The sequence below is a fragment of the Manis javanica genome, chromosome 7 (genome assembly GCF_040802235.1).
Source record: "Manis javanica isolate MJ-LG chromosome 7, MJ_LKY, whole genome shotgun sequence".
Taxonomy (NCBI): domain Eukaryota; kingdom Metazoa; phylum Chordata; class Mammalia; order Pholidota; family Manidae; genus Manis; species Manis javanica.
The window spans coordinates 29921867-29944960 of NC_133162.1; the positions used below are offsets into that span (position 1 = coordinate 29921867).

The 23094-nt window shown below is 46.9% G+C and overlaps 1 protein-coding gene across 8 annotated transcripts in view; it reads right to left on the reverse strand.

Annotated features, from left to right (window-relative positions):
- ZFYVE27 (zinc finger FYVE-type containing 27) overlaps positions 1-23094 on the reverse strand; it is a 108119-nt gene that overhangs the window by 23195 nt on the left and 61830 nt on the right. For all 8 annotated transcript variants that reach the window (XM_073240586.1, XM_073240585.1, XM_073240587.1 and 5 more), the window contains one exon: positions 16205-16255. In XM_073240586.1, the coding sequence (XP_073096687.1) occupies positions 16205-16255 (51 nt within the window). The remainder of the gene's footprint in view (positions 1-16204; positions 16256-23094) is intronic.

Genomic DNA, 23094 nt, shown 5'->3' on the forward strand with positions numbered 1-23094 from the left:
TAGTTAGCTTAAAGGAGAAAGAGAGAATAATACCTCCTCTTAAAATCACTGGGATCAGCTGGTCCAGGCCTGACTGATGAGAATCTGATGGGATTTGAGAAACTAGAATAGCCTTTACTCCCTCCACCCTCTGTTCTGTAGGCAGAAAGGAGCTAGGGGCTCAGTTCTTTCCCATGCCCTCTCCTCCGGCAGCTGACCCCAGAAATGTTTCATTTGAGACATTAGTCTGAAAGCAACAGCGTGGACTTTCATTCCTACCCACTGCTTGTCACATGCCAATTTCACTTAAGGCTCAGCCATTGCACAGCAGTGTCATTAATATGGCCAAGACTCAGGCACGTCATCATACTGAGCCTGGAACAGCCACATTCCAGGGCTGGTTGAAGGGGAAAGTAGTCCAGGGGCCCTGCCCTGCCCCCAACTCAGAAAAGCATCTTCTCTTTGAACAAATCACCAAATCCTCCTCCTTCCCTGCATGGTACCGTGGACCTAGCCCCAGGCCAGGGCTCGGCAACTGTCAGGCCACTTGTCTGAGAAGCTGAAGGGGAGACAAGGTGGCCCTTATCTGCTAGCCAGCCACCCACCGCCCCCCTGGAGTTGGCCCCCTGCCCAGATAACAGTTAAAATGTCCTGGGGAATGACAGAGTTTGGCAAAGGTAAGCATGACCTTTCCTCCAGGTGCAGGGGTAGGAGCAGGAAGGCTGGAGAGGAGGTTTCTCATGCCCTTAGCCTGGTCAGGGCCTCAGCTGTGCCCAGGAGGTAGATGTTCAGAACAAGGCTCCATCAGCAGAGCTTACCCAAGAAAACATGAAGAGTCCAATCCCCCTGCCCTCTAAGTCCCAGCCTCCCCATCTTTGTGGCTTGCAAATGTGAGTAACGTCAACAATTACCTGGGGAACTCCTCTCCAGATTCTGCTGCGCTACATCTATGTTTTGAAGCAGCGCCCCCAGGTGACTATGATCCAGGTGGTCCATACATTGAGAACCATTTCCATGGGCCTTGGTGCTGTCACCTCAGCCTCGTCGCCTCTCACTTGCCTCCCAACCCCCAGCACACGCTGTAAATCTGCTCTCAGGAAAGGGTCTGATAAACTCACTCACCCTGAGGAGTAGGCGTCTGAGACTTGGAGAGGCGCTCACTCTATCGGGTGATCCAGACCCACTGCCCTCCTGTGAAACCTGCATTAACTACTTTCATCCAAATCAGCTTAAATGTCCACAGTGGCCAGGCAGGTAGGCCGTGAATGAGGGGGACCAGGCGTGATGCCACAGGGAGTGGGGACTGCAGCAAACTGCGGTGAACATGTCTGTCTGGGAAGGCAGGGAGGGCAGCAGCCACTTCTCAGCCCCACCAGCTGCTGTCATGCAGGATTGCAGACCAAGGTTGCCAAATCTTCTTTTTATGCAGAGAAGCCAAAAGTCAGATTTGTATAGGCAGTTCCAATTTTTAAACTATAGGGGTCAAAGCTGGCATGGCTGAGGCCCAAGCCTGGATGCAAGTGGCCATCATGTGCAGGCTGGGGACAGCAGGGGGCCACTGTCTCGGGTTGAGAGACCTTGTGTCCCTCCTTCCACCTAGGCGCCCGACACCCCCAGAGGTTCCCAGTAATTGCTGCTATGTGAGCAAATAAGTGAACATACAGTGTGGCAAGCAGGCAAAAGGGGACTTTCAGCCCCACCACACCTACGGTGAGCCTTGTCTGTCAGCCTCGCTCCTAGCCTAACCTTGCCCACACCTGGTAACCGCCCCTTCTAGCATTCCTGGTTGTCCCATGGGCATCCCCTGTGGAGCAGACCTCTCCTGGGTCTCCAGTGTTACCCACTCCCACCCTGAAGTCCCTCCGCCTCTCCTGCCACTGACCAGGACCTGGACCCAGCCCTCCAGGCTCTGTTTCTAGAACCCCACCCCCCAGCTTGTCCTCACTCAGGCCACTGCTCAGAAACATTTGCTCAGGGCACTCAGCCCGCAGCCCAGCCCCTCTGAGCCCTGAACCGGCCCAAACCAGCAACACCTCCCAGCTGCCCTGGGAGGGGAAGGAGGGGGAACATCGCGACTGCACGCTGCTGCAGGCCTTCCAGTGTCCCAGGACACCCCGACAGGCAGGCCCGAGCGCTCTGCCCATCTCAGGGGACAGAAGCGGACTATCGTGGGTGATGTGCCTGAAGGGAGGCGCTCTGCCCGTCAGGAAGAGCAAGTGATAGGCTGCCTAAAATTAATCAAAGAAAAATAGAAATGAAGGTGCAGAGGGAACGATGTGATGTACAGGATGTGTAATGTCACTTCATATGAAGTTCAAGAACAGTTCCTGAATGATGCGAGGACTGGCTGGGTTCACAGGGTGACAGGCGGGGTAGGGGACATGTGGGGCACTGACCGGGAGGGGGCGATCGAGATGTTCTGTATCTTGATCCAGTACTCACACAGGTGAGGTGTATACATATGGGAAAATACATAAGCTACAGTACATTTAAAGAATGATGGATTTTACTGTACATAAATTTTACCTCGACAATGAAAGAAAAAGACAGCAATGGAAGAAAAGAAGGGAAAGGCTTCTCACAGATACCCACAAATCAAGATGCTGGAGACCTGGGACCAGCTCTTTGGAAAAGCTTAAAAAGAGGCAAAAAGGCCAATGAGGTGTAAGAACCTTGCTCCTAAATGAGCCATGGAACTGATTTCTAACAGTCAGCCAGCAGGTAGCCAAGTTCAGGTGCAAACACATAATTGAAAACGTGCTCATGGAAGAAGCCTTGAAGGCAAGGAGTGGCTGTGGCGCCTGCCAGCACTGCAGCCTTCTCCCCTCACAGTTCTCGGGCCTCAGGCCCCTCAGCCCATCCTCACGGCAACCCGGGGGGGTGGCTATAAGGTCTCCTTTTGGAGACACATGAACAGATGCTCAGGGAACTTCCAGGACCCGCCCAAGGTCACATTGGTCATCCCAGGACTCAAATCTTGGCATCGGGCCACCAGGTCTGTACCCTTGCTTGTGCCTGCAGGAAAAAACATGTCTCTCTTAGGGAAAGCAATACTGACCTGTGGAATTCTTTGTCTATAACAATAGCCAATTACTAGGACAGTCATTTTACCCTAACTTGGTTTGGGAATGATTTTGTGTGGGAGCTAATGATCGGCCTTTTCTTCAGAAAAATCTTTGTTCTCAAGAGTCAGCAGGCTTTGAGACGCACTGAAGGGAGGACTATCTCCATCTTGCGCAGCTGTATCCTACAGAAATGGCAGGAAGTGCAACTCTATGAGATTTGTGGCAAGAGGACATCTCTTCCCTTTGACAAATTTTATAACAAACCCCAAAGAGGGCATCAATAGCTACAAAGAAGGGTGTGACGAAGCAAAAGGGTGCTACCCTGTCTCTAGAACCCGAGCTCTCTTCAGCAGGCATGGGGTGGGCCCAACGACCTGAGCCAGTAGGTTGATGGTGACACAGGAAATTAGAAAGAATGCAGACACTGTTAGTGCCTATCCTAAAGTCATCTCCCCCTCCTCTTCACTACAGACCATAGTTTTATTCTAGCTCTAGAAGAATCATGACTGGGCTAAGGCCAACACAGTAACCTCATGTGTTTTACTAGATTCTCACTTTCCCAGTTCCCCTTGTAGTCAGGATACAGTCCTAGTCAAATAAGACATGAAGACAGCTAAAAGGCTTCTTGCTTCCTGATTAAAAAGATAGACACTGAATGGAAGAAACTACCCCTCTTCCTCTCTTAAATGCGGTTTGTGAGGGTGTGATGGCAGCTCTGTGGCAGCCATCTTGCCATCAAAAGGTAGTAAGCTTACAAAAAGCAAACACTGTTATGGTGGCTGAGAAGAGAGGTCAAAAGAGCCTGGGTCCTTGTTGACGTTTTTGAGCTGTTCGTCAATTCTGGATCAGACTTTTACTGAGATAATTCAGTGTTATGATAGTTTAAGCCACTGTCTATTTAGGTTTTCTGTTACATGTATCCTACCTGACCCAAAGGGCAGAGGCAGATACACACACCACTGGATTCAACTTAAATGCATGGGACCAAATAAGAAGCAGGGGCAGGCCGGTCGAAGGCAGCAAGTAGCAAAGCTCAGTGGCATCACCAGGCCAACAAATGATTTCCCAGCATTTCCAGGGCTCTCTGGCCCACTAACAGAGCCTGAACCTGCTCCTCTGGCACACCGCTTTGATGTCTTTCCAGGTGTCTCTGATCAGTGATCACCCAAAGCTAGCACAAAAAGAACTGTTGCCCTTCACAGCCACAGGGACCTGGAGGTTTGACATACTGTAACCTTGGGCAGAGGAGATAAGCTAACCTGCTGGGCAATGAGCTCTCTTTTCAATTTTGCCTAATACTAAAAAATAGCTGGTCATTGCAACTGCGTGCAACTGCAGTCCAGGCATTGATGAATGCGGCAGCTACGGAAGCTCTTTCTACTCTTTCCTGATGCTAAGTTATTATAAACTTTTTATATTATAATGACCTGTTCAAGTCAGAAAGTAAGCTGCAAAATCCACATGAATTAAAGATCAGACACAAGGCTTCAGATACATTTCTCACTGTGGCTCGAACTGTGTTCACACTCCTCTGCTGTCAGGGGTGCTCGGGGGAGAAACTGGAGACTCTTAGCAGCCTGTGAGTCAATTTATCAGCAGGGAGGTTTTATCCTCAGAGTATCCAACTGTGGTAGGTCAGAAGGGATACCTCAAGCCCTATAAGATAAGGGAGTCCGAACACATGGCCAGAAAAGCCATGAGTCTGTGGACCTCAGGATCTATATGAAGGAGGAAATCGGGGCTCAGGGGTGGAGCTGGGCCTGAAATCTAGGACCACATAGAACAAGGCCATACCACAAGCAAAAAGAAACAGAAACATTCCTGAAAGATCTGCTTTGCCAGCAAGTTTCTTCACAGATACCTGCCGTGGGTGTGCCCAGACCTGCAGAGGGAGCAAAGCGCCCCAGCCTGTTAAGGATAGATGGCAGAAGTGCAGCTGCAACCAGGGTTCGCACAGCGGCCCGTGCCCCACAGATAACCGTCCAGCGCCTTTCACTTGAGAGGCTGCCATGTGCCACGCACCCTGCTAAAAGTCCTTCCAAAGCCTCACGGAGCCCCATGATTTAGGCCCCATTATCATCCCCACGTTCACAGATGAGACACTGAGGCCAAGAGAAGTTCAATCAGATTCCCAAAGGCTCAGTTCTGGTAAGTGGTAGCGGCAGGTTTCAAAGCCAAGCTCTGAATCACTTCTAGAATCTCAAGTCCACCTCCCCCAGAACCCTCCCCTACCCCTCCTTCTCCGTCACCCTCCCCAGCACCATCCTCCTTCGTCATCACCCTGTCCCCCACCCTCCTCCTTTGCCATCACCCTGCCCCCAACCCTCCTCCTTCTCCATGAGCATTTCCCTCCCTCGGCAGCTCCCACTAACCCTTCTCTCCCACCATGTCCACCCTGCTGGTGTGGTTGGCCCTGAGTCCTTGGCTGCTGCTCTGTGGTGACCTAATGCTACCCGGATGTGCTCCTTACCACCCCAGCACTGTACACTCTGTAGGGCCCATGACAACAGGAATGCTGTCCCCTGCAAGTAACAGAATGCCCAGCTAAAAGTAGCTCCCATAATAAAGACACTATCTCAGAAAACTGGAAGCAGGGAGGCAGGGGTTGACCAATTATGCTAATTTAATGGCTCTAGAAAAGCAGAGCCTGGGGTCAGCTTCCCTGGCATTCTTTTGGCTTTACCGACATGGTCGTAAGAGGCCTGCAGCAGTGACAAACGGCCTGTGCTCACACAATAGCATCCAAAGGCAGGAAGGAACAGTCTTGGGAACTGTTAAAAAGTTCCCAGGTGCTTTTCTGTGATACTGTAATTATATAATAAAAAATACATATTTGGTCTTTGTTTCTGGCACAGGGCTCATAAAACCCTTGGGATTTCCTAAGTGATGAGAGCCACAAAGGTGAAAGGAACATCTTTTGTTATCCATAACAAGGCCCTTTCACCCACACCTGAGTTTATGTTAATAAGGTGATTTTTGGAAAGCCCCTAGATAATGCACCCAGGATAGGAGACTGGCTGGCAGGGGAAGCAGCCATGTAGCCATGTGATCAGAGGGATGGGACTTTGATTCCTACCACTCACCCTCCTGGGAGGGGGCCAAGTTGGAGATCAATTCAATCACCAGTGGCTGATGATTTAATCAATTGTGCCTCTGTGATGAAACCTCTGCTAAAAAAAGAAAAAGAGAAAAAATAAAATCCCTAACAGAAGGGGTTCAGAGAGCACCCGGCTTGGCGAACACATAGAGGGCTGGGAGAGCGGTGCACGGGGAAAGGGCCCCTTCCCCCACACCTCACCCTATGCACTTACACCCGGCTGTTTCTGAGTTGTAGCCTTTTTTAACAAACTGGTAATCTAGTAAGGAAACCCCGAGTTCTGTGAACCATTCTAGCAAATTAACTGGACCCAAATTAACAGAACCTCCAATGTACTGTGAGTTAGGAGCACAAATAACAACCAGGACTTACAACTGGTGTCTGCAGGGGGATGGGGACAGTCTCATGGGATTGAGCCCTGAACCTGTGGACTGTGATGCCAACTCCAGGTAGACAGTGTCAGAACTGAGCCGAACTGTGGGACATGCTGCTGGCATCAGAGAACTACTTGTGCTACCAGTAAACCCCACATATTTGGCAACCACAGGTGTCAGAAGTGAAGTATTTAGAGTGGAGAGGAGAAACACACAGTCACTTTCATGCCCAGAGGCACTGTTCCACATGCTCCGGCCAGCACTGCATCACATGCCGAGACCCAAGGCATCCCCCAGCAAGAGGACTGGATTCTCTTGACAGGCTTAGACGCAGTCCTGAGTGCGCATGAGAATCACCTGGAGGCACCCACGCACCCCTTGGGAGTGTCTGGTTTAATTGCTCTGGGGTGCCTCTCCTCAGCATAGCTTTAAAACCTCCCTAGGTAATGCTAATGTGCAATTAGGGGCAAGAATGACTGGTTTGGGCTAACGAACATTTGGCCTTTGTTGCTGGTGAAAGGGTCATGAAGCACATGGCTGTCTAATACCTGAACCAAATCTGAGCCATCTGCAAGGAAAAGGCTTTGGCTGTGAGTGGACAGCCATAGGATCTGACACAGGGGCCCTCTCATCCTGGGCATGGGACAGGCGCTTGGCACACATTATGGAGTGGTATTGAATGGTACCAGTCACTCCCAAGGATGGTTTGAAACTTCCGCACTCTCAACAACTGCAATTTCAGTTAGCTTATAGTATTTCAAGTTAGGTCATGTATTTCCTTTGATATAATACAGATGTGTATATATATATGTAATTTCCTATCAGCTGGGAGCAGTGTCAAGCTCTAAAAATAATATCAACAATTATATTAACAAAGGTGTCTTTTGGTTGCTTACTATGTGCCTGCCAGGCCCTGTGGTAAGCAGCAGAGGTTCTTATATATACATTGACTATTATATGGGAAGGCAGTATTTGGCATAATGGAGTCATATCCCAGCTCTACCACTTAATATTGTGTAAACTAAGTAGGTCCTTAACTTCTCTAAGCCTCAGTTGCTCCATCTGTAAAATGGGGATCATAATAGAGCTCTGGCTTTGGTGTTCTAGCAATCTTGAGTTCAAATCACAGCTCCGGCACAAACTATCATGTAACCCCAGGAAAATCTCTTCTTTTCAGGCCTAAATTTCCTCAGCTGTAAAATGAAGATAAAGACAAACGTATCAGGATATTGGGATAATTAAATAAAGATACATAGAAAATGCACAGCACAGTGTATCATTCAAGACAGCACCCAGGAGGGCAAAGCGTCAGGAGATCACACTAGATAAAGACTGGTCAAAAAACCCAAGGATCCTGATATGACAGCAGCTGTCAGTTCTCTGAAGGGCCACCATCTGGAAGAAACATTAGGCTTGCTTGATGTGACTCCGGAGGGCAAAACCAGAGCCACAGACTGGAAATCTTAGCAAAGGAGATGCAGCATTAAGTAAGAGTCACCCTCTCCACCAGGAACAACAGCCTCTGGGCAGTGACTCTGGAAAGCTAGACTCCATCAAGCAGAGGCCAGAGCCAAGATGCCATTATCTCTGGGTGGCAAATACATTAAATGCAATCAAGGAAACATAGCCCCAGCTCCCCAGAATGCTAAGGAGCTTCTCTCTTCTACAGCAGTCCCAAACTTGTACATGCATAAGAACCACTTGGGGGGCATGTCCAAAAAGCTGACTTCAGTCCCCACTCCTGGAGATTCATAGTCAGTAGATCTGAGGTGGGGTCTGTATTCTCAACTGAATGATGCAGGCTCACAAGGTTCATGGACCAACTGGGACACCAGGCCTTCACTTCCACCAGCTTCTGTTTCAGAGGCCCCCATGGCAGGGCTGAGTCCACAGTTAGAAGCACTGTATACAAAGAACCACTTTGGCTCAGAAAGACAGGCCCAGGGAATCGACCCCACCCTAGGAGGTAGCCAGAAAGAGAACAAAGCAGGTGCTAATGAATTCTGGTCCTAAATCAGGAGGTGTGGCACACAGGCACCTAGGGAGGAGAGGTTATTCAATGTGATTGCTGGAAAAGTCAGGGATGAGACAGCAGACAGGCCGCTCTGCAGCAGGCGCCTGCACAACCTGCCTTTGGGCAGAGACCTGGAGGCCATGAGCCAGTCCACAGGGAACTAGTGACAGGGTCCAACTATAGGGGGCGCCACTCACCTTGAAGTCTTTGTGAATGGCAGCCCCTAGAGTTGCTCACTGCTGGTGTCCCTGAAAGTGAGGCTGCAAATGCATAGTCCCAGGCATCTCCACAGCATCGGAGTCCCTCAGGGTCGGGCCAGCCCACCTCTGGGTGCCTTTTTCCCTGGCAGCCCCTCCTGGAGCTGATTTATTTGCAAAAAAAAAAAAAACAGGAAGTCTGTGGGGAAACTGCACTCTCAAAGCATCCTGGGCTCTAGCCATGTGGTTTTCCCAATGTGAACTCACCAACTCTCGCTTACTTCACACATGTACACCATCCCCCAACCCTACCCCTGTGTGCCTTGGCAAATCCCACTTGGCATGAAGACTCCAGCAAAGGTCTTGTCATGTGAAGCCTTTCTCAGCCCCTGAGACGCACAGCATACAGAAATTTGTTCTCCCACCTTGGGGCCCCTCAGCACTGTGCTATATTCCAGAGCAAAAAACTTAACACACTCCCATGCAGCCTCATAAGGCCAGGGGTCTTTGTTTTGCTCACTGGAGTATCCCAAGTGCCTTGGGCAATGACTGGCATGGAGATGCTGCATAAACATCTGTTGAATGAATGAATGAATGAACTTTGCAAGACAGAAACTGCTGTCACTTCAACCAGGTGAGCCGGGAAATCACCATGGGACCAATGTTCTCAGTGAAAGGAACAGACTCCTGGGAACCCCTCTTAGTTACGCAAAGGTGAAGCAAATAGACATTCATTGCCCAGGACCTCCTATGGCCTGACAAAGATCACTGCAGAAGTGATTTCTAAGGAACAGGGGCCAAATCTGCAAAGGGTCCAGGAAGTCCCTAGAAGGAAGTCCCTTCCCAGCCCCGCCCCCTCAAAGAGGGATGCGGTGAAAAGCTCTTCAGTTGGAGGGGTTCAGTGCTGGCCAAGATCGACTTGCTTAAAATCACACACCACAGGCTCCAAAGGGAGGAGGCATGTTCATGCCCTGCATCTAGTCCTGATCTGGGCCTGGAAGCTTCAAGTAAGGGGCACAGCTCTTAGGACCCAATGCCTTAGGCCCTGAGAGAGCACGAACCGAATTAGAACTTCAGGAGCCCGAGAACAGGCAGCCTGCAACCTGTAGGAGAAGCAGGCCCAGCATCCCTGCCGTAGCAGATAAGAAAGTGCAGGACCATCCAGACCTGGGCCAACAGTCAAAACCCTGAAAAAGCAGGGCCCGTGAGTGGACAGGTCACCCCCTCTAGATACCTTCCCACTCGACACTTCAAAGCCCAGCTGAGCCCATTGGACTGAGGAAACACTGTGGATTCACGGGTAATTTAGGAGTGGAGAGTAGGCCTCACTAGGGAGATCCCAACAAATGGATTTTTTTACATGATTAATTGGAAAAATAAGAGCCATGACTGCATTTTGGCAAGCTGATAATTGAGCACCCACTCAAACCATTGTTTTTAATTATTTACACAACATGTATTTAGCGAGGATGAGGAGAAACTGATTTTCTCTTATAAAACTTGAGCACCTTTCTTTAGGTTCAAAATAATGGATTTATTGCATGCATTTATTATAAGCAATTTTCTAAACCAGACAGCTTCCTGGGAAGCATAGACACCATTTAAAATTTAGATGCTGAAATAAATCACTTGTTCCTGGTAAACAGCACTGTGCCAGCATTAATCAGTTTTCACAGTGTCAGCTGATGGGCTGGTATCCGCAGTGACCTGCAGAGGGGGTGCAGGGTAGGAAGCATGGGGTACCACAGCTCAGAGGCTTGGAAGGGAAAAACTACTGAAAGTAGGTCAACAGTGTGAGGAGGGGTTTGCTTTGGTTTGGTTTTGTTATTTCCACTTGAGCACACTTCTTCAGTCTGAGCCAAATCAATTAATTTAGGTCAGGGGTTGGCAAACATTTTCTGTAAAGGGTCAGATAGTAAATATTTTAGGCTTTGGGAGCCAAAAGGCAAAACTGAACAACTGTTGTAGCTAAAGGGCTACATGGTCTTTTTTTTAACATTTACATTTAAGACTGTGAAAACTATTCTTGGCTCTTGGGCAGCTCAAGTCCAGGTGGTGGGTTGGATTGGTCTGTGGGCCAAATGCCAAGTCCTGATTTAAATCAGGCAGTTACTGAAGAAATATGGAAGCCTGAGTTCCCAGGCCCACTTCAATGACTTAGGAAGGTGATATTTTGCTGCCTTAAGTAGGGCAATTTCCTAGTTGATAACTCCTTAAAACAATTCTGAATAAAGTAAACATACTTACCTGATGCTTGCAGAGCACTTTACAACTTCTTCCCCATCTTAATAAATGCCACATCATCACCAAAAACCAGGAGTCATTCCTAATTCTTTTTCTTCCTTTCACTCCTATTGTCAGCAAGTCCTGATGGTCCTACTCCAAAACACATTTCAAAACCAACCACTGGATTCAAACCAATACTTGTATACCATGCTCACAGCAGCATTACTCATAGTTCACCAAAAGGTGGAAACAACTGAATGCGCGTCAACAGAGGAGTGGATGAACAAAATATGGTATTTCCACATGATGGAATATTATTCAGCCTTACAAAGGAATGATATTCTCACACATGCCACAATATGAATCTGGAAGACATTATGCTAAGTGAAATAAGCCAGACACAAAATGACACATATTGCATGATTCTACTTACATGAGGTACCTAGAATAGTCCTAGGGAGAGAAAATAGAATAGAAGTTACCAGAGGCTGGGGGGCAGGGAGGAAGGAGGAGTTAGGATTTAATGAGGTCACAGTTTCTGCTTGGGGTGATTTAAAAGCTCTGGAAATGTATGGTGGTGATGGTTGCACAACACTGTGGATGCACTTAATGTCTCAAATTGTACACTTAAAAATAGTTACAATGATAAATTTTATATTATATATACTTTACCACAATTTATAAATTAGATAAAATTTTTAAACCCATCCACCAGTGCCATCTCCCCTGCCACCATCCCAACTCAAGTGACTATGATTTCTGGCCTCTTAACTAGCCTCCTGGTGCCCCATCTTGTCCCCTCTAGTGCATTCTCCACAGAACCACAGAAATAAGGTAACCATTTTCTTATTTAAAATTTTCCGATGGTGTCTACCCTTGCTTCTCAAAGTGTGGGCAATGGACCAGCCACATCAGCATCTCTGAAGAACTTGTCTGAGATGCAGAATCTCAGGCCCCAGGCTGGACCATCCTATGCCTGTGTGCAAATGAAAAGCACCTCAGGCCCTAACCCGCCTTATTGCCTCCACTGTTAGGTCCAGAAAAGCTCATTCCTGCACTTGACTCCCATTCTGGCCTTTCTAGGAACTGCAAGCAGTGCTGATTAATAAGAGTAAACAGAATCTGCCTTGTATGTAGGTGTAATGCCTAGAGTTGCCGGCCACTTACTACCAGCGGGGACAGACCAGAGAGTGACAGAAGGTCAGCCCAAATGTGGTCGAGCCATTGAACCTGCAGCAGGCTTTTCAAGTAAGAAAAACAAACTTATCTTTGTATAAACCATTGTTGGTCTAGTTCTCAACAACCTAGTATTTCTAACTATTACATCTGGGTTCCCATTGCCCCAAGTAAGACCCAGACTCCCTGCCAATACCCACAAGACTCCCACAGCCCGGTCCTGCCCTTGCCTGTCTCCTTCTCACACTGTTCTCGTGTATCCCCTGCGCCTACCCCAGCCCAGACCGCCCTCACGATCCCTCACCAGGAATGTTCTTTGCATGGCTTGCTCTTTCTGTCAACGGGCTCCAACTCCAAGTGTCGCCTGCTCAGATGGTGCCATCTGAAGGAGAGTGAGCCCCATCACCTGTCCCGTATTCAGAGCACTGAGTACTATGAGCAGTCACCATACCTTTCATTCATTAATTTGTTTACTGTATGTCTCCCTACCCCAGGATCATGTTAGAGTTTAGATCCCAGGAGGGGGGCCAAAGCAGAGACCCTGCTTGTTCTGTTCACTGCTGTACCTCTGGTCCCGAAGAAAGTAACCAGCACAAGATAAGGGCTCAATCAATCATCATTGACTGAATATTGGATGAACTTCAGATATCTGTCATATCCCTCATTCAGTTAGTTCCAAGCACTACCCTGTGACATAATCAGGATAAACATATTTAAAACCTTTTTGCCAATGAGCTAAAGAAAGTCCAAAGAGTAAAGGGGTCACAGCTAATAAACGGCATATACAACCAGCATGTAACCTATGCAGTGGATACAATGGGATCCAGCCCCAGCCTCTACCCGTCACCAACTGTGTGACCTTAAACAAGTCACTGAAGCCCTCACAGTGCAGTTCCCTCCTTGAAACAGGACTGATGGTATCTTCCCTGTAAGATCACTAGGAGGATCAAAGGAGACAGTTCATAGACAGCATTTGGCACAGTGTCTGGCACATAGTAAGCACTAAAAACAGTTATTCTCTTTGTTAATTCATAGTCATTATTCACTGACATCTCTAATAAGTGTGCCATGATTATCATGTTAGTGTAAACGTTATACCCAGCGACAATGAATGCCACCCCCAGGACCGGTACTCAGGTCTCTGAACTCATATCCAAGACATCTGCCACAAGCCCCCGCTGCCCCCCAGCGTGGTCCTCACTCTCCCTCTCCACAGGCAGGCAGGAGCAGGTGCTGTGGAGGGTGTGAGGGGTGTCCTGAACCGTGGCTCGGTTGGCCTCGCTGTTGCCTCAGGGCCCAGCCCTGCCTGCCCAGCCATTCAGACCTACTCCATTCACACCACGTACAATCTTCCCCAGCAACAAGCAAGTCAGGCCCTGAGTTTCTGGGCCACTCCAAACTTCCCCGTCTATGGCCTGGGCAGCTACAAGGACGTTATACTTCAGGCTGAGCCAACTCCTCCCTCAGGCTCTCAGCACATGATGCAGCTGAAGGCAACACTCCGACACTGCCCACAGGCCTGCATCTGCATCTCTGTCTACACAAGGCTCAGGTGCCCACACTGAGTGGAGCCTTGCTTGGCTCTGCTGTCCCTGTGGCCTCGTCTGCTCCACTCCCCACCCCCTCCAGGGAACGCCTTTCTCCAGCATGGGGTGGTAGAGAGCAGGGGCTCTGGCCTACCATATGTTGTTTAACCCTGGAAGGAAATCGTTTGCATCAGAATCTCCTGGCTGGGAACAAAGAGAGAGGCAGGGCTCCACCCAGAACAGCAAGGACTGCTACCTGTGAGCCATTATTATCTCCTTTGTGCAGATGAGGAACAAGCAAGACAGGAAAGTCTTGTCCAATGTTGCACAATTAAACCAATGTGGGAACCAGATTTGAATCCAGGCAGATTTGAATCGAGCCTCATACACCCTCCCTCTGGCTCCACCAGAACCCACTGGGATGAGCACACCACGATCCACCTAACCATCCTCCTGGCAGGGACCAGGGGCAGGAAGGGGCTGGGCCCCAGGTTCTTTGATCAGCCCTGCCAAACATAGCATCTGCTGCCCCAAAGGTCAGATGGGCCCCACTTATGAGGTCCTGCCAATGGACGTGGGAGCTGCTAATAAGGGCATCATGACAGATGGAGACCAGTGTGCCAGCTTCTCAGGAGATGGCCCTCCCGCCATCCCTCCCGCCATCTCTCCTGCCAGGCGCACAGTGAAGGGCCTTGGGGAGGGGCAATGGGCCCCTTTTGGGATCAGGTGCTCTGGGTTCCTGCCTCCCTTCCCTCTCATTCTCTGGAGAGTTTTGGCCTGGCCTCTTCCTCCCTTCTGTCCTTTCTCCTTCTCTGACCACCTGGAGGCCAATGACCTTGACTCTAGCTGCATGATTCCTTTTCCCCGACTGCAAAGCTGGGGTGGACTGAAGAAGTAGACGTTTGCATTCACATCTTCTCCCCTCTGCCTGCCCAGTTTGACAGATGAACTTGACCCAGGCGTCCTAGAATCACAGGCTCTCACAGAAGGGTTAGAAGGGCTTTGGAATCATCTTGCCCAGTGGCTCTCAAAAGGAGCAGTATCATCCCCAAGAGGCAGTGAGAAAAGAGTGGGGTTGTTTTGGTGACACAATGCCTACAGATACTACTGGCAGTTAATAGGCATGGCCCAGGGATGTTAAATGTCCAGCACTGCATTAGAACAGCTCTGCACAGTGAAGAACTGCACCACCCAAAATGCCAGTAGTGCCCCACCCCCACCCCCAATACCAGCTTCGATAGAAGAGACACTGAAGTTCAATGAGAAAACGTAATTCAGTCAAGGTCACTGTGGCAGAAACTGCCAGATGCCTACCAATTTCCCTTCTCCTTGTCTTGCCTGGAAAAAGAACCCTACAAATAGCTGAGTACCACCCAGCTCTGAGATTGTTTCCCTAGTTCTCCAGAAGCTCCATGTAAGCTATATGCAAAGTCCAGCCTGTGAGATTAATCAGGTATATTGTGCAGACTGCCAAGAAGTCCCCTTGAATGCCTTTTTCCTGCCCTTCCATCTCCTGCTGCCTAAAATGCAGATGGAGCCTGAGCAGCATCTTGGGCCACAAGGCCAAGCACTAGGGATGGAGGAGCAGCCAGACAGAAGGTGTCTGAGGCCCTGAAAAATGTAGAGTCACCACCCAGCCCTAGACTGGCTTGGATGCCAGCTACATGAAAGAGAAATAAACTCTCTTTTTTTATATTTTGGTATCATTAATATACAATTACATGAGCAACATTGTGGTTATTAGATTCCCCCCATTCCCCACCACATACCCCATTACAGTCACTGTCCATCAGTGTAATAAACTCTCTTTTGAAAGCTATTGTTATTTGGGAATTTTTCTAGTATTTACAACTAGATTGATATAGTCATGTCACTGATTCAGATTAATATTCATCAAACATTTTTGAACATCTAAATGTGTCAAGCAGCATGTTGGGAATTTTTATAGGCAATTATCTTGAGAGATAATCTTAGAATATCTGATTCTTAATCCCACGTTGCATATAAACTATTAAGAAACCAAAGGCCTAAAAGAGGAAGTAACTTCCTTTTCCATGTCAACAAATGGCAAAGCCAGAACTGAAACCAAATCTCCTGATTCCTTGACTGTTGCTGCTTCTGCTTGTGGAAAGAGAAATATTTCGGCCAAGTAAGTAACTGTACAAGGATGGCACTACTCATCCTGCATGACGAAGACAGATGTGTTCTCAGCCCAGACAGAGCAAAGTCGTGATTAAAATAAACCCAGAAAAGAAGCAGCAAAGCCTCCTTTAGTGAATAAGGCCAGTGTTGCTATTTCTCAAGGAGTAAGGTCACAGCCACTCATGCTTCATGTGAACTCCTGGTCACAGTGTACAAGGTAATTGAGGCCAGTTGTTCTTTGAGGACAATCAAAACAAAAGTAGGCCAAAAAATTGGAAAAAAATCTTAATAACACCAAATATTATAAACTACCAAGCAATTCCTGGGATAGGATCTGGGAGAAAACAAAAGTCCAGAGAGATAAACTCAGCCTATAAAGCTGCTTTCATCCAGAGGACATTTGCTTACCTGGGAGAAACAGGTACTGGAGTAGAAGGTGGGCTTTGAGTATCCTCAGAGCTGGAAGGAAAGAAGTAAAAACCAGAGTTTGTCATAGGTGGGAACTCTGAAGACTCATGCCCTGCCCAGAACTGGGGCTACACAGCTGGATGGGGTGCAGAAGAAGTAGGGGATGAGTTTAACATAACCAGCCCTTACAAAGACTTACACTCTGATTTCTTATCAGGAAATATCAAGCCTTCAAATTGAATTGTGGTGGTCCCAGAATGGTAATACCCCAAGCACTTGGCTGAAGCAAATAAAAATAATTCCTGGATTTTGAATCCATGCCTTCAAGATATTATTCCAACATCCATGAGAAGAAATGAGGAAATAACAGACAATAGAAGCAAACCCAAAAGTACATGAAGTATTGGTATTATCAGATGCAAACTAAAAAGTAACTATGCTTACTGTGTTCAAGGAAATAAAAATACAAACTTGAAAAATCTGGCAGGGAACTAGAAATATAAAAAGTCATATAGCAGATTTGAAAAGAACCAAATAGAAATTCTAGCTCAAAAAAATTAAATTACAATCTCAAGGAATGGGATTAAAAGCAGATTAGATACAGCTGAAAGAGAATTAGTCAACTGGAATTTAGGTCTGAAGAAACTATCGAGACTGATGCAAAGACAGGACAGATTAAAGAGAGAACATACAAAAGTGAGAGTAAGAGACACAGAAGATAGAGCAAGAAGGCCTATCACACTTTTAATCAAAGTCCCAGAAGGACAAAAAATATGTGGCCAAAGCATTCTTCATGTGAATCTATCCTGTGGGAATTTTTTATGGTAATAAAGTGATTTTGCCTTTAATTAAGCAGAACACTGGTCACAGCCCTGGGAGAAAAAGACTCAATTTTTCTTCCTTTGTCAAAGCCTTCTCCAAATTTTCAACCAGCAAAATCCTAAGTAGAGGGAGACCCTACTGACACCTTGCTGAAGCCTGAGATGACAGATTTTTACAAAACACAGGAAGGGTTGGTTACAGGGTTGGGACTCTTATCTTGAGACATGGGGGGGATATATACAAAAACCAGTAGAGGGACACCAGACTGGGAAGGTGCATAGAGACCCAGCAGAAGAGCCTGAGGAAGCCTGGAGAAACAGAATTGGGTCCTAAAAGAGGTCCTCTGAAGGGTTATACTGCACTTAACTCTCTCTCTCCACTAAGCATCTGGTTTCCAGTGGCCAGTCACACCGATCCTCAGTTAGGGTCCTATCACCCAAAGTGGTCCTTTAGCCAAATCTAAAGCAGCTCCAGGCCACCTCTCCCTCAGCAGACCCCAATGCCCAAGGGATTGGAACTTATAACACAGTTTTCTACAAGGGAATTCTCTCAAAAAGATCTCCAATCCCTGATCCTCTTTTACCCTTTATGTGGATGTGCCATCTCACCAGTTCCCAGCCAGTGTCTGCCCTACAACTCCTGCATAGGATACCTTTGTCTTCCTTCCTCAGCCAAAGCTGGTATATAGGACAAGTCACGATTTAATGTCTTATTACATGTGTCACTACAGCTCAACAGAAAATTCTGTGAGAAGATACTCTACAAAGCTAATAGTAATCACCAGAAATTGGGATTGTGGGTGTGTTTTGTTCTATCTTATTTTATTTATATTTCAAGTTTTTCTAAAATGAATTATTTTATAACGAAAAAATATATAATTCATAAAAAAAGTTTTAAGAAAAGAAAAGATGTGGTCCCTGGAGCAAGCATTGTGGGTCACCACCCAACCACCATTTCTCCACTCCACTGTTAATTAATTCTTCAAGCATTTCTTCACATTTAGCTGCCCTGAGATTCAGTGGAGGTTGAATTCTCCTCTGCTCCAAGACAGATACTTGTCAATCACTTGTGGTCATTCCTTTCTCCTAGCCAGTGACTGCCTTAGGAAGGAGCATGTGACATGAGAGGAGAAGTAAATTATGGCACATCAATGCAATGAAATATTATTAGCAAGAAAAAGAAATGAGCAATTAAGCCACAAAAAGACACGGAAGAAACTTAAATGCATATTACCAAGTGAAAGAAGCCAATCTTTAAAGGCTGCACTGTATGATTCTAATTCTATGACATTCTGGAAAAGCAAAACTATGGAGACATTAAAAAGATCAGTGGTTGCCAGGGTATATGAAGAAGGGAGGGATGAATAGTGGAGTACCGAGGACTCTAGGGCAGTGAAACTATTCTGGCAATGCTATAATAGTGGATACATGCCATTACACATTTGTCCAAACCATAGAAATACAACACCACGAGTGAACCCTAATGTAAACTATGGGCTTTTGAGTAACAGTGATGTGTCGATGCAGGTTCATTGATTGTAGCAAACACACCTCTGTGCTGTAGTGTTCATAGTGGGGGAGACTGTGTGATGTGTGGAACAGCAGGCATATGGGAGCTCTCCGTATTTGCTGCTCAATTTTGCTGTGGACCTAAAACTTCTCTGAAAAACAAAATCTATTGAAAATAAAAAGTTTTTTTAAAGACCTGAGAAAAGAAATAGTTCCCTTCTTGTCTGTTAACATGGCCAGTGAAGTGCAGTAGGAAGTTAAAGAATTTCTGGCCTGTTGGCAGTGGTAGACCAAGAGCAGTATTGTGAGGGTGGTCCCCCACAACCAGTGCAGGCAATATAGGGGTGCAATGGCAGAGAATTTTTAAATGTTAGTAAAACAAACTAAAAGTCGGTCTCCATTTTATTATCACCAACCAGAAGTTTTAAACTCTATCAGTAATAAAATACCCCTTCCCTAAAAAAATTTCTTGTGATCTAAATTATAAGCAAGTGCTTACAGTTTACTGTTGGGCTTTAACAAATGTTAACATCCAACGAGTGCATTTTCATTACTTAGGCTTTAATAAGTGTCAAGTTCTACATGACAGTTAATTCAGAAAGCTCCTGGTTATTTGGGCAGCCTTTGGTACACACAGACTTAGCTACACATGTGGTATTTTTTTTTTAATTAATGGATTTTATTTTTCGAGAGCAGTTTTAGGTTTGCAGAAAAACAGTGCACAGTCGTTTCCCCTATTGTTAACATCTTGCATCAGTGTGGCACATTTGTTACAATTGATGAACCAATATTGATAGACGATTATAACTAAAATCCATAGTATACATTAGGGTTCACTCTTTGCACTGTGCATTTTATGGATTTTGACAAATGTACAATATGGTCCACCATCCCAGTATCATATAAAATAGTTTCACTGCCCTAAAAATCCCCTGTGCTCCGCCTCTTCCTCCCTCCCCTAACCCCTGGCAACCACTGATCCTTTACTGTCTCCATAGACTTATTTTCTCCAGAATGTCATAGAGTTGCAATCATACAGTATGTAGCCTCTTCAGACTGGCTTCTGAAGGTTCCTCCATGGTTTCTCATGGTTTTACAGCTCATCTCTTTTTCTTGCTGAATAATATTCCATTGTCTAGATGTGCTATAGTTTATTTATCCACTCACCTGCTAAAGGACATCTTGCTTCCCGCCTGTATGCTTCTAGGATAAGTTCCTAACTGCTCCAAATCATTCAAGCTCAAGCTCATTTTAGGCACAGTTTGTGTCCCAAACCTTGATACTATACATTCCTGCATTTAAACAGTACATTCAAAGTTAAAACGGATGGCCCACTGAGTGTGAAAACAGAAAACTAAAACTTGAGGTCCTTCAATTCTGTCATTCTATGGGACCACTTGGAGTTTTATTTTGTGTTTAAAATAAAAAACTATGGAGCGGTGTGAACTGAGAAGTGGCATGCTTATATTTGAGAAGCACACTATTCATTTGTACATGAAATACTTTACTGAATTTGAACAATATCTTTAAAATTTCTTCTGTGTTTGCTTATTTCAAAACTAAAGAAAAAATCAAGAGTAATTATTACTGCTTATTATGTGATTATTAGTCAAAATAATTTCATTATGTTAGTAATTCTAAGATGGCCTCCTAGATTCCCACCCACTCCAAGGAGGCCTGAGATAATCCCCTGGCCCTGAGTGTGAGTGGAACCAGTAAATATAATAGAACATTACAGCTGGCTTTGAGTTAATCAAAAAGATTATCCTTCTTGGTGGGCCTGTCCTAATCAGATGAGTGCTTTTAAAGAAGGTGACACAGAAGGAAGGTCTCTCTCCTGCTGGCCTTGAAGATGCGGCCTCCATGAATTCCATAGCTACAAAGAAGTTAATTCTGCCAAAAATCACATGTGTTTGGAATGGGACCCCAAGCCTCAGATGACTCCACTCCTGGCTGACACCTTGATTGTAGCTTTATGAGACCCTAAACAGAGGATCCAGCTCACCCATGTCTGGATTCCTGACCCACAGAAACTGAGATAATAGATATGTATTGTCTTAAGCTGCTAAATTTGTGGAAATTTGTTGTAGCAGCAATAGAAAATGAATACACATGTCTAAGGCCTCCTGGCTGGCCAGAGAGAAGCTGAGAGGAACACATCCCAGCTTCACACTATGTAGGTAATCCTTATCACTGCTTGCAGATGCCAAAACAGAGAAGTCATGTGTCTTAGCCAAGACCACACAGCTGTTAAGTGACCAAGCCAGACTGGAAGCCAGGCCTGACTCTAGGGCCTCCAGTGGGATTTCCCCATGGGTGATTCTGCAGGGGGCATGCAGTAAACACCCTACCTGCTGTCATTGCTGGGTTCTTATGGGGAATTGTGATTTCTGGTGACACAGGAACCCACAGTTAAGAAGGGTACTGTGGAGGAGGCAGTTCCCACTCCAGACTCACAGACTAGTTCCACCTCAATCCCACCTGGTCACCTGGGTGAGCAAGTGGAAACACAGGACCCCAGTCATTGCTTGTCTCAGCCCTCTGTTTGTTTTACAGCATACGTGCAATTACTCCATTTGTACATCTTGTCTTGTCCCAGCCTCCCCACTCAAATGTCAGTTTGAGTCCAAGTCTGACCTGGGCTCCCAGTGCCTATCAGGATGCCAGGCACACGGTAGGTATGCAATGACTTTTGCTGAGTGGATTATGGAGTGAAAAATGATGACTTCTGTTCCTCCTCTGAATCCCAATAGGCAGGGGCTGAGAGCTGCGATGTCAGCCCAGAAAATTCAATCCTTTCTCTTCCTTTCTCACGGCCCCTTCTCCTTGACCCTAGGGCTCAAGACTCCTCCCTTCAGGGGCTGAAGTCCCCACCCTTGCCAGCTCCGTTACAAATCACCCAACTGCCCCACACTGAGAGGCTTCCACGCAGTTGGACTCTCCCAAGTTCAAAACACAGCACCTTCTCCCTCTGCTGGTGAAAGTGGGAAAGTGCATGGATATCCCTCCACGCTGGAGGAGTTGGAGACGCTGGGAAGGCAGGTGGCGGGGGCTCAGGGAAGCTCCCAGCGGGGAAGGAGGGTGGGAAGGAATGGGAGAAGTCAGTAGCCTGGCTTGAGTCCTGCGGTGGTGAAGGACTTCCTCCCCTCAGGCTTGAAGGCCTGGAGCCTCAGGCCCTACCCCCAGGGCTGTCAAAGGAGCAACATGCTTCAGATACTGTGTCTTTGCCAAGCAAGGCCTAGATGGGGGTTCTGGACAAGGAAGGGGACATTGCTTCCAGCAGGAGAGAACTACTCAGAGGGAAGGCAGGCCCTAAGGGCTGGCACCACATACCCATACATATGTACCTCAGCTATCCTTGCCGCAGTGCACCAAGTGGATACTATTACTTGTACCATTGTGGGTAAGACTGTACTATTTCTAGAATCTCTCTCCTGGCTTTAGTACATCTGCATATCAACAGGTGTTCAAGTGTGGAGAGAAGTATGGCTTTAGTGCACTTGCATCATTCCTCAGGGATGGAGAGAAGTTCATCTCCATGTCAATGGGTAATGACCTGGGCAATGGAGGCCTTATAGGTACCTGAGAGGTGAGGGGTGGTGCCAGTTTTGCTTCTGCTGGAGCGGGAAAGAGAGAAGGGCCCGGACTGTAGTTCATAAACAACAAATGAATTTAAAATTTTATTTCTCCCTTTGACTGATTTTGGTTTTTAGAGGTATTTTGCCTCAGGATTTTCTCTCCCCAGACTTACAACCATAATAGGTGAGGAAACTGAGGCACAAAGTAAGTGGTGGAGTCAGAATTCAAACCCAGGTCAGTATGACTCTAAAAGTCCCTGCTCTTCACATGCCCTGAGCATGTGTGCCTCCCATGTTATTTCTGATTCTGCATCCACGGAAGCCTCATTATCCTATGTGACTTCATGAGGCTCTAAAGCAAAGGCTAGCCTGGGTGTCACTGAAGCTAGGGCATTGCTGGGGTGGGGAATGGCCCAGCCCCAGGACCAGACAGCATGATGGGCACCTCCTGGCTGGGTGACCTTGGGAAAATCACTTAACTTCTCTGAACCATTATATTCTCGTTTGTAAAAGAAACATAATTCCTGATTAATAAGTGGTTGTGGGATTAGAGGTTATGTGTGTCAAGTTCCCAGTCATAGACTAGCTGTTGTTCACAATTATCATCTTATCACATGTGTCTGTCTCTGATATTCCTCCCTTGAGTATGGACTGGCCTTAAGTGGCTTGCCTCTCAGGACTGGAATAAAGTAGAAGCAATGGTGTGCACCTTCAGGGAGCAGGCCATGAAGGGCACCACATTTCCTCCATGCTTGCTTCTAGCTCACTCACTCCAGGGAGGCCAGCTGCCATGTTGTGAAGACACTCAAGCTGCCTGAGTAGTCAACAGCCACATGAGTGAAGTTGGAAGCAAATCCTCTAGCCCCAGTCAAGCCTTTGAATAATCGCAGCCTGGAGCACATCTTGACGGCAACCTCATGAGAGATCCTCAGTCAGAACTACCCTCCTAAGCCATTCCTGAACTCCTGACCCACAGAAACAG